The sequence below is a fragment of the Citrus clementina genome, unplaced genomic scaffold (assembly GCF_000493195.1).
Source record: "Citrus clementina cultivar Clemenules unplaced genomic scaffold, Citrus_clementina_v1.0 scaffold_3, whole genome shotgun sequence".
In the NCBI taxonomy this organism is placed as follows: domain Eukaryota; kingdom Viridiplantae; phylum Streptophyta; class Magnoliopsida; order Sapindales; family Rutaceae; genus Citrus; species Citrus x clementina.
This window is the reverse complement of record NW_006262339.1, coordinates 38314103-38326271: the sequence shown is the minus strand read 5'-3', so window position 1 is coordinate 38326271 and position 12169 is coordinate 38314103. Positions and strand designations below refer to the sequence as shown.

Below are 12169 nucleotides of genomic sequence, written 5' to 3'. Positions count from 1 at the left end.
GATGTTTGATGTTCAAGTAACACGTCTTGCATTTTACGTCTCAAATTACTTGATTACCGTTCTTAATTTTCATGTCTACGAATTTTTTGTCTTATACATTTATACCACTATCATGTAACATAATACTTTAAATCAAAGCAGTTTATCAAATTCCTTCCCTTCTCCGCACTCTTGAAATAAACTCTCATAAAGCCAAAACACCAACCTTATGTTGAAACTTGAACATGCATTTTGGATCAACATGGCCTTGAAACTCTATTTCTTCTACAACCAGAAACATGCCCTTAGGTCAGAAGATGCTATCAGAACACATCCGAAACAGAGTCTATGAAAAGGAAGTAGTTAAAGATGGAATTTCGCAAAAACTAATTTAAAGGAAAAACAAAGAGAGAAGAACCACATATGATAAAACAACAATTGCAATGGAGCTCTTCGCTTAGCTAACATTACCAGAAATTATTACAAAGTCATTTGTTACACAAGATCCTGTCCAGCTGAAGCAGCTGCCTACACGGCACCAACTGCCTTTTGTTACAACACTTCAGAATATGGTCAGGGAGGAACATTCTAATGGTAAAAGAAAATAAATGGGTGCTTATGCAACAATTGCCAAAGCAAATCTTCAAAGCTGCCTACCATATTGTACATTTTTATATCAGATCATCTAGAGTAACCTACTAACACCTAAATCTCTACTAGACACAACTTCGTAAAAAAAATATATATATAGACCAGAAATGGTACAAGGGAAAAAAAAAATGTACTACCAACTTTAAGTGGCGCTGGAGTAGCCACTTCAGGAGTTCATGGCTATCTGTTGCGCGAAAGCTCCTTCTCTATAGATTCAAATTCTTTGAGATTGTTGATTACATTCTGAACTTTCTTTGATAGGTGGTCACTATGCACTTCCACAACCTTCATAAAAGTTGTTAGCTGTTCTTGATACAGTGCACAAAGCCGTTTCTTATTTCGAAGCTCAACTGTCAATTCCTGAATCTTCTTATCTTTTTCATCCTATAAAAGTTCAAGCAAAACAAACAATTAAAACCAAATTTGACAAGTAAAAAGCTATGCACCGTTTGTTTGGAGAAAAGCACATAGATGCATGTAAAAGAAAACACTATGCATGACCAATTGATGACTTGATTCCATCAATGGGAAAGTAAATGCACTGTATTTGTATGTTCATGAGTGTCTGAAAGACTAGAAAAGGCAAAACTAATAAACAAAAAAGGTGGAGAAAACAAATAGTGAAGTCAAGGCTTCTCGAATGCAGACGAGGTTGTCATTCTATTAAGAGAACAGGAAAAAATGCTTATACATCAAAAGTTATCTACATAACAAATAAACAATAGGGTAAATGACACATGGACCCCCAACGTTTGATGATTGTATCAGATGCAGACCTGTGGGCAAAATACGTGACAGATAAACCCTTTTCTGTTACTTCTTCTGCTGAAAGTTAACTGCACTGAAGTAAAACCAGGTAACTGGAAACAATCTCTATCTACCAGACACTAAGATGTACCACAATTTTTATTTTGCTCATTGTTAACCTTATGGTTGTCTATATCAAATTATTTTCTTGGACTACTAAACAAAAAAAAAAAAAATTACTACACTAAAGTCCCATTTTTTGAACACAAATACTGCCACTCACCCTTACCTTCTGATGAGTTTTCACTTCTTGAGATGACTAAATTGTTGCAAGTTTCAATATCTTCAACTCCAAAAATGATAAAGCTACAAACCATTTTGTACAAAATTGTTTACAAACTGATGTGGCATGAAGAGATTGGCTAAAAAGTAATAACAGTTACTTTTTTCAATTATATGTGCCCTATAATGGTTTTTTACAACCAATCTCCTCATGCTCCTCATACGACGTCAGTTTGTACACACTCATTTGTACAAAGTGTTTGTAGCTCTATCATTACTGTTTCAACTCTTTGACACGTAAATTTCTCGTTTTTGCTGCTGGGTATGTGAAAATTTGTTGAGTCGTCAAGATTTTCCAGGAAATCATGGTGAATTGGTTTTGTATAAAGTGATTACCAAAGAAATGTCTAAAACCTGATTTAGTCCACACAACATTCACATGACAATGTTGACATGTGTTGCATGTGATATTCATCATGTGCCACAAAAAAAAATAAAAATTAAATAATTAAAAAAAAGTTAATCACAACAGATTAAACATTAAATATTTTTTCTCCTAGAGTGAAGAGAACATTGGTGACTAGGAACTGGCATCTGCATTGCCCAGTAGATTTCAAACAACTTCTGAATTACAGTATTAGCGAAACCTTGGCAAAGACCTCGACATAAAAATCTATTAATCAACTCCTACAGCTTACAAACTCCTTACCTATCAAAGAGTGGAAACCTATTTACATTTTTTTTTTTAAGAAACTTAAAAACTGTTGACATTATCGCTTACACCTACTATTCAGACTTATGCTAACTGTATTTTCTTGGATTCTTCTTTTGTCTTTACAGGCTTCATTTTTTTATTATAGAGAAATATCTACATATCTATTGTTCAATCAATACTCTACCGACTTCCTAGTAAATCCATACGACAAAGATAACCATGAAAAGCAGCAATTCTAAAAGAAAATTTTAGTCAATTTGAGTTTAAAAAAGTTGTTCAATTTAATAAGACCGAGCAGGTTTAAAGAGACTTCTAGTTTTGTTTTGTCTTTTAAGCAAAATAAATTTATCAAACTGATTCTGGACTAGCCATGCATATATGCATCCCAATTCTTTGGTTTTTATCCTTGTATCAATTTTTTTTTTAATCATAATGGATTCAATAATTCCAGCCAAATGAAAGAAATATCCAAGAAATAGAAAATAAGGATTTAATACAAAAACTACACTGAATAGATACGTTACTTCTTAAAAGACTGTCAATTCCCCAGCATGAAGAATCAGACAACTCACAAAGAGTAAGACTAACTTATTTAAACATCAAATTAGTAACAAAAATAGAAAATTACAGCAAATTACTGTTAATAACTTCTAATAGCTTCTAAACAACTGAAAACCAGCATCTACATGACTAATGGCAGCACAATAAAACTATGTCAACAACTTCTAGTTTTGGTACTAGCGAAGTCTTAGCTAAGACCCTCAACATGAAAATACATCACTCAACTCCAGCAACTGGTACAGATACTTATGTACCTATAAAAAGTGCACAATGTGCTTAAATTATCAAAGAAGTAGACAACTCAAGCTTTAAGTAAATGTCGTTGCCGGAATTCTATCTTATTTATCTATAGGCTTCATTCTCAGCTAATTGAGAAGCATCTATTTATCAGCTGCTCATTCAGCACCCAATGAACTAGTTGGCAAATCCACACAACATAAATAACTGTGATAAGCAGCAACCTCTAAAGAAAATTTTGGTCAATCTGAACTGAAAACAGTCAATTAGTTCAATAAGACAATGCAGATTCTGAAGAGACTTCTCATTTTATTGTTTATACAAATACTTTTCACACACCATTAATCTACTTTGGGCTAACATCCTTCTTATAGTAATCAATCTCTGCTTGATCCGGCAATTTTCACATTAGCATACTAATTATCCCACACCAGACTCAAATTTTCAATTGCACCGAATCTATGCCTTTCCCTTTCTTTTTTCTTTTTCTTTTTCTTTTTAAAATAAGATAAAATAAAACATATTAATAAAAAAGGAAATTACAAAAAGTTGTACCACCAGTCCACAAAATATTAATAAAACAGGAAGAGAACCCAAAACATAAACATCATTAGAAAGCAGTTTTCCAAGTTTGATAAATAATGAAGAAAGAAACCCCCTTGAACTTCCGAAACCCAATGAGACCCAAGAAAATGCACCTATGCCTCTCTAAGACACATTATTTATTACAACAGGTTGTCATTTATTCATTTACACATAAATTTATCCATTTATTCATTTACATGCATTAAACTTCTTTTTTATTCTTTGTACAAAGTAAACGGCATATCACAATGAATTCAATAATACAAGCCAAGGATCAAAACTTGAGAAATTCGGAATAATAATGATACAAACACCCATGAATACATTACTCCTAAAATTACTGAATTTGGAGAACCGAATGATGCACTGAGCCATACATCAAATGAATTAAGAAAATAACAATGTCACAATGAATTACTGTTAAGAGTTATAAACAAAAGGCATTACCATAGTCTGACGAGCTTCACGCGGCGCCACCACAAGTGGATGATTGTGTTCCTTTACAAATTTAGTTATCACCCACTTTCCAGATTTATCAAACTTTACATGAATCATCGCCTTACAACCTTCTCTTGTGCTCGGTCTAGGCTTTCGAACTGGCCCAAATTTCCCTCGGATGCTAACACAATAACCCTCTTTATTACATCCAAGTCTACGTGCAAGAATCCTACCATCTCTTTCTGAACGACGACAAGACATCACACGCATGACAAACCCTACTCTCCGTGCATATTCATCATAGAATATCTTGGCAGCCTCTTCTGAATCAAATTCCATTCCCTCACATGGCTCTCTAATTGAATCTCCTTCGAATATAATCAACTGTCTTCCAGCAGAGCCCTCTACTGCTCCAGCTCCCTCATCTGAATCCACTGCCACACAATAACATCAGCTGTAACTTTTATTCAGATTCCAAAACTAAACTTATATCCATGAGTTTTTGTGTGTGTGTGTCCCAATTAGGAGAGCAGGTTCTCTTCTTCTCTTCTTTTTATTTTTAAGGAAGTAAAAACCACTGAAGTCATTTACCGGACAACTGAAAAGCGTTATCAATCAAAGCTAGGAGCTAAAAATAGGGGGAAAAGTACAAAAAGTTCCAAATGTTGAAAACCTTGATAAAAATCTATTTCAAACATAAAATTGCACCAAAGAAGCAGAAATGGTTTTTCAGCAATTAGACGGCGAGCAGAGATGTACAGATATGACAATTATCAAAGGCCAAAAAAATAAAAAATAAACTCCCTTCTAAACAATTTTATGAATAATTAGAGTCACAAACAGCATCATGCATTCAAAAATAATAATAATAATAATAATAATAACAAAACAACATAAGTGAGAAGTACACCATAATATCGAATAACAGTTAAAATAGATAAAATAGAAACCCAAATAAATAATTAGTTTTGAAAAACTTATTCAATCACTCTAATTGCGAAGCAGCAAAGCATTTCATATGCAGCTAAAAGTACACTCTTTTATCTCAAAACAAAGCCAAACAACTCAATATAAATTGAATCCATTTCAATTCAAGCTCTCTTTACTCTAGTCTCTTAGTTTCCATATAAAACAATACACCAAACAAAGCATATTCAGCAAAAGCAATTTCAACGACAAGGGGTTAAATGAAAAAGAAACAAAATTTAATGGGTACGCGTTAAAGTTGTCCAAAGAACTGTGACTTACTGGATTGAAGAATCAGAATTAAGGAACCTTGTTGCAGATCTTCTTCGTAATTTACAGATATTGGCTCTAAAAATTGAAATTTGGCGTAAATTCAAAAATTTTGAAGGAACTTTGTTAATTAAATTTTGTTTTTATGGGGGCATTTTGGGAGTTTTAAGAATAGTGATAAAGTGGATCAGGGTGTAAGATTGTTTATAGTGGATGTCCACTCATTTGATGCCACTTTTCTTTTCTCGAGATAGCGACACGCCACTATATTTTAAATACGGTTCGGGGTCGGGTTTTGGGTTTGTGTGGATTTTGGTCTTGGATCCAAACAAGCCAATAAGCCCAGACCAAGATTAGATGCTTACCAGTATATTTTATTCTTGAAAAAAAAAAAATTTTGAAAAATTAAATAGAACGTTTGGGGGGGAAGAATTAGGGGTGGCAAAGCAAAAAAAAGAATCAAATTTTGAATCCAATCGTAAACGAATTGGGTTAGAGTTCTATTTATTCGGATTTGATTCGTTTATAAAATCAAAATCTCAGGATTCAGATTCAATTCGTTTATTGAACGAATATTCGGTTTGATTTGTTTAATTCATTTAATAGAAATAATAAATGAATTGAATTGAGTTCAATTTTGTTTATTATTCGTTTATCATATTATAAACCCATAACGAATCGAATCGAATCTAGATTCATTTAGAAAAATATAATTAATAAACAAAATTAAGCAAAATAAAATATAAAAAGGCCACAAATTATCCTACAAAATACAAATAATCCAACCATATTCTAAAATTAAATATACAGTCATCCAATACCAAATTATAAATTCTTAACAATACAAATAACAGTAATTAAAATTCAAGTTATAAACCAAGATAATTTCTTTAATTATCTTCATTTTGTCTTTGTCGCCTTGAAAACGAGAATCTTGCACCAAAAGTAAATAAAAATGATATTAACATGCTACAATACTGATAATAGTCACTGTTATATTTCAAAATATCAAATATATAGCAAATTTGTAGTATTGTTAAGGAAATAATAATTAAATCTATAAAGCTAAGAAAAATAAACAAGATAAAACTTTAGCCATCGCACTCCCACATTGTCATTAGAATAAGATAAGCTGTAGAAACAATAGTTAATGTTATTAAATAAATCATCAAAATTTTCAAACATTTCATTTTAGTTATAATCCATTTTATCAATTATGAGATGGAAATTTAAATACAACCAATCATGAGCTTGAATAACTTCTAAGCTGAAAAAACGAATCACTACTAAAAACTGCATCTTGATGTCAGTGCATTTGAGGGAAAAAAATAAAAGAAAAAGAATCATATGAATTCAAATTTCAAAATGTGTAGAGAAAAATCTCAGTTGATGGAGAATTCAAAGGCAAAGAATATACAATAATGTAAAATATTTAAATTTAGCTAGAGTCTAGTAAATTTCAGATCGAAATAAGTTTATTTTAAAAGTAAAAAATAAAATTCTAGGTAATAGTACTTCTCGGTAATTTCCACTTGCATAACAACAAACAAATAAACTATTCTCTTAGTCGAAGTCCAGGTCCAAGTCCAGAGCAGATGAAAAAAGAAAAAAAGAAAAGAATGTAACCTGTCAGCATCTTGAAGCCCAATTTTTCAAGCTCCAGTAACCCATCAAAACTGGCAGGCCTTTGTTTCCAACCATCGAACTTTCGGATCGAATATTGAGTTATTCCACAGTGTTGCCTTACTATTATTTCTTTTTTGGAATAAAAAAGGATAATATATTTCAGGGATAAAGAAAAAGATAAAGGGTTTTGCTAATCCTCGTATCACTATAAGAATTGGTAACATCGGAGAGCAAAATTACTTAAAATATCAGGGGTAGAAAACACAAGCCCTGGGGATTTTTTGAACTCCGAAATGATGGGCTTGGAATATGCAGCGCCTGAATCTCTGAAATACTTCAAGAAAATTCATTGCAAGTGTAGCTTCTATTGAACATTGAGCCATTCGTAGTGAATCCCGCTCTATCATTAATGGAGATAAACAATTCTTGTCAGTAGGTCGCAAGCCAAAGCCCAATGGCTCATGCCTCAGCCTCAATAATAATAGCAATATCATTAGAAAAATCCATTGATCAACCACAGTAACAGCCATAGCCTTCTCCTCGCTAATACAAATCTCAGCACCAAAAGAACCATCGCAGCACGTTCCCTATCAAATGCCATGAAAAGTTGTCTTATTATTACCAAGCCGTCAATATCACGTTACTATAATATATATATAGTCCAGAATTATATGTTGTATGAGTCAACATTCGCAAAAAAATGATAGCTAATGAACAAATTTTGTGATGTATAGCCAAAAGTCCGACTATCGATCGGATATATCCGAGACCGAGACAAACTGCTTTGCTTTCTTCAATTTTCTTTTTCTCTTCATGTTTTTCAATTGCCAGAAAGTTGGTGGGGGTCCTAGTCGGATTATTCGATTTCTCTTAGACTCATTACGTTATGCATCCCAAAAAAAAAAAAAAAACAAACAAACAAACAAACGTAAGTAAGAAGTACACCATCATATCCAAAAACAGTTGAAATAGATAAAATAGAAACCCCAAATAAATAATTAGTTTTTAAAACTTATTCAGTCACTCTAATTCTAAAGCAACAAAGCATTTCATATGCAGCTAAAATTACACTCTTTTATCTCAAAACAAAGCCAAACAACTCAATATAAATTGAATCCATTTCAATTCAAGCTCTTTTTACCCTAGTCTCTTAGTTTCCATATAAAACAATACACCAAACAGAGCATATTCAGCAAAAACAACTTCAACAACAAGGGGTTAAATGAAAAATAAACAAAATTTAATGGGTGAGTGTTAAAGTTGTCCAAAGAACTGTAATTTACTGGATTGAAGAATTAGAATTCAGGTAACTTCTTGTAGATCTTCTTCCTAATTCAGAGATACTGGCTCTAAAAATTGAAATTTGGAGTAAATTCAAAAAAATTTTAAGGAACTTTGCTAATTAAATTTTGTCTTTTCTTTTCTCTCGAGAGCAACACGCCACTATAATTTAAGTATGGTTCGGGATCGGGTTTGGGATTTTCTGGATTTCGGCCTTGGATCCAAACAAGCCTACAAGCCCAAACCAAGATTGGATGCTTATTAATATATTTTTATTCTAGAAAAAAGTTAATTTTGAAAAACTAAATAGAACCTTTCGGGGGAAATCTTATTTTATTAGTACTTTCATTCCTTTAATTTTTCTTTTTCCCCTAAAAACTCTATTTCTCATGACTAATTTGTGGAATTAAGTGGCACCGGAAACGCGAGGATGTAATGTCGTTTCAGCTTCTAAAATTTTTGAAAAATAAAAAATCAGGTTTCCATTGAGATAAAAATAGTTTTTTTTTTTTAAATCCCTATGCTCTAATTATGCTTATTTAGTGCGTTTCGTCAATGCTCACAGCAAAATATCCGAGTTTAAGATACACGTGTCGTCTCAAAATCACAAACTTGAAATATGAATTTTGTTTGCATTATATTGTTACATTACTATTATTTATCGTTTTTGGCTTTTTGTCTTAAGAGTCTTCTTAGCCAGTGACCCAAAATTTTTCCGAACATAAAGCAACTAACTTTAATATATCAGGGAAGTCAAATCGGATATTCGCTAGCTTTGGGTCATGTGGGCTATTTGCTAGCTTTGAGATAATAAGCAGCAGCAAATTAAATTGACATTTAAAAGCACACAAGATCAATAATAGTATAATACTATTAACTCAGTTTCATAATACAACACAGTGGCACAAAATTCACATGTTAATGAAAGAAGTACAGCGTATTTAAAGTAACACAAGTTATACAACAACAATGAAGGGTGGCCTCCCTACTTCAATGGAAGCTTGACACGCACGCTTTTGGGGTTGTGCTGCACTGATAAGCTCCCCATCAACAACAAACATAAAATATACTCATCAAACACAAACGGTATCACTTCCTCAGCCTTACGTGGAAGCTTAAACTCGTTTGGATAGATAGTCGTCTCAGGATTGACTGGAACAAACATATTTATTAAGAAAGGAGGAGACAGGAGAAGAGGCTGTTGGGGTCAAAACCTTTTTGACGAGGTTGACAATTTCATCGATGAAATTGCAGACGAAGATGGTGAGCAAGGAGAAGGCGTAGAGAGCCCAGGCTGCGTACTTGAGCTTTGCGGAATTCGCGACATATGGAATTGTAGTGGCCAAAACCAGTGTAGTGGCTGCAACGACGATTGCAGCTTTCTCTAGCGCTTGGGATGCAGCAGCAAACTTGTGGGCAATAAGTTTAGAAACAAAGAGAAAAAGGAAGGTCAGGAAGATGGCAAATGAGAGCACGCAGAAAGAAGGGGACAGTTCTTTTTTAGTTTCAGCAGACAGGATAGCGATCTGGAGGGCTGATGAAAAGCAGAACGCCATGATCACGTTCTGCCATTCAAAGACTTGATTATTGGCTTCTTCGTCCATATGGCGGGTTTGGGTTTTGGTTTTGGTGGGCTTGATTTAGTGAAGAATTGGGTATTAATTGGTTTTGTAAATGCCGTGACTAAGCCATGTGATAATGTTGCTTTATTTATAGGGAGACGTAGTCGGATCTTCTTCGGTGTGCGTTTGAACACTTTGTGTTCCTACCCATGTCATGTGTGTGTGTTTTTCAACTTTAGAATGATTTGTCGATGTTGATTATTGGGAGAAATGTCCGGATACAAAATAAGTTCGATTTAATGAGAGTAGTGAACAATGGGTTCCACCAATTTTAATTTTTAATTGGAGAAAAAATCGTCGTGAAACGAAGAAGTTTCTTACCAGACTCAAAATGAATGCGGCCTTCTATCAATAAAAAAAGAATAAAGAAATGAATGTTACCTTTCAACATCTTGGAAGCCCAATTTTTCAAGCTCCACTAAACCATCAAAATTGGCACAGCCTTCTTCTCTCCCTAACACAAGTCACAGCACCAAAAGAACCATCGCAACACGTTCCATATCAAACGCCACGAAAAGTTGTCTTATCATTAACAAGTTGCCAAAATCACGTTACTCTATGATATATATTGTCTAGATTTATATGTTGTGTAAGTCAACATTCGCAAAAAATGATAACCAAAAGCCCAACTATCGATCGGATATATTCGAGACCGAGACCGAGACAATTGCTTTGCTTTCTTCAATTTTCTTTTTCTTTTCATGCTTTTCAATTGCCACAAAGTTGGTGGTTCCGCATGAGTCGGATCATTCGATTTCTCTTAGACTCATTACATTATGCATCCAAAAAAAAAAAAAACAAACGTAAGTGAGAAGCACACCATCATATCCAATAACAGTTGAAATAGATAAAATAGAAACCCCAAATAAATAATTAGTTTTTGAAACTTATTCAATCACTCTAATTCTAAAGCAGCAAAGCATTTCATAAGCAGGTAAAAGTACACTCTTTTATCTCAAAACAAAGCCAAACAACTCAATATAAATTAAACCCATTTCAATTCAAGCTCTTTTTACTCTAGAATCTTAGTTTCATCTAAAGCAATACACCAAACAAAACATATTCAGGAAAAGCAATTTCAACAACAAGAGCTTAAATGAAAAAGAAACAAAACTGGAACTTATTGGATTAAAGAATCAGAATTCGGGAATGTTATTGTAGATCTTCTTCGTAATTTACAGATATTGGCTCTAAAAGTTGAAATTTAGCGTAAATTAAAAATTTTTGAAGGAAATTTGTTAATTAAATTTTGTTTTTATGGGGGTATTTTGGGAGTTTCAAGAATAGTGAGAGAGTGGATCAGGGTGTACGAAAGATTTTGGTGGACTTCCAATCATTTGATGCCACTTTTCTTTTTTCGATATAGCGACACGCCACTGTATTTCAAATACGGTTCCGGATCGGGTCTGAGTTTGTGTGGATTTTGTTCTTGGATCCAAACAAGCCAATAAGCCCAAACCAAGATTGGATGCTTATTAGTACATTTTTATTCTTTAAAAAATTAATCTTGAAAAATTAAATAGAATTTTTAGCTAAAAAATCTTATTTTATCAGTATTGCAACTCTTTTAAAATTATTTTCATAAAAACTCCACTTCTTATACACGGAATAACATCACTAATTTGTGAAATTAAAGATTATTTTCTTTTGGACAACCAACTACTTCCGGGGTGAAAGCTTGAGAACCCATTAAACGGCAGCAGAAACGCGAGGATGTAATGTCGTTTTCGCTTCTAAAATTTTTAAAATAAAAAATAAGGTTTCGATTGAGGTATAAATAGTAAAAAAAAATCCCTGAAATCTGACCGTGCGTCTTTTGTAAAAAAAAAAAACGCGTGTCGTCGAAGCTCATTGCGGATATCCGAGTTCAAGATACACGTGTCGTCTCAAAATCGAAAACATGAAATACAAATTTTATTTGCATTATATTATTTATTGATTTTGGATTCTTGTCTTGGGTCTTCTTAGCCCATGACCCAAAATTTTTCCGAACATAAAGCAACCCACTTTAATATATTAGAGAAATTAAACCGGATATTCGATAGCTTTGAGTCATGTGGGCCCACCTGCTAGCTTTGAGATAACACAAGCAGCAACAAATTAAATTAAAATTTTAAAGCACACAAGATTGATAACATTATTAAGTAATTCAGTTTCATAATACAAACACGGTAATACAAATTCACATATTAATGAAAGAAGTGAATTT

At 33.1% G+C, this 12169-nt stretch overlaps 1 protein-coding gene across 3 annotated transcripts; it reads right to left on the bottom strand.

Annotated features, from left to right (window-relative positions):
* Positions 1-429: 429 nt before the first annotated feature.
* LOC18046813 (protein FAR1-RELATED SEQUENCE 5) lies at positions 430-8347 on the bottom strand. Of its 3 annotated transcripts, none has more exons than XM_024187615.1 (3): positions 8341-8347; positions 4205-4629; positions 430-1014 (listed from the first exon to the last, which is right to left on the bottom strand). In XM_024187615.1, coding segments are annotated over exons 1-3 (630 nt in total). In that variant the 5' UTR covers positions 8342-8347; the 3' UTR covers positions 430-810. The 3 variants fall into 3 exon arrangements, with proteins under 3 accessions (XP_024043383.1, XP_024043384.1, XP_006443015.1); XM_024187616.1 differs by lacking the exon at positions 8341-8347 and adding an exon at positions 5444-5595 and having other exon boundaries at positions 4205-4649; XM_006442952.2 differs by lacking the exon at positions 8341-8347 and adding an exon at positions 5444-5595.
* Positions 8348-12169: the final 3822 nt, after the last annotated feature.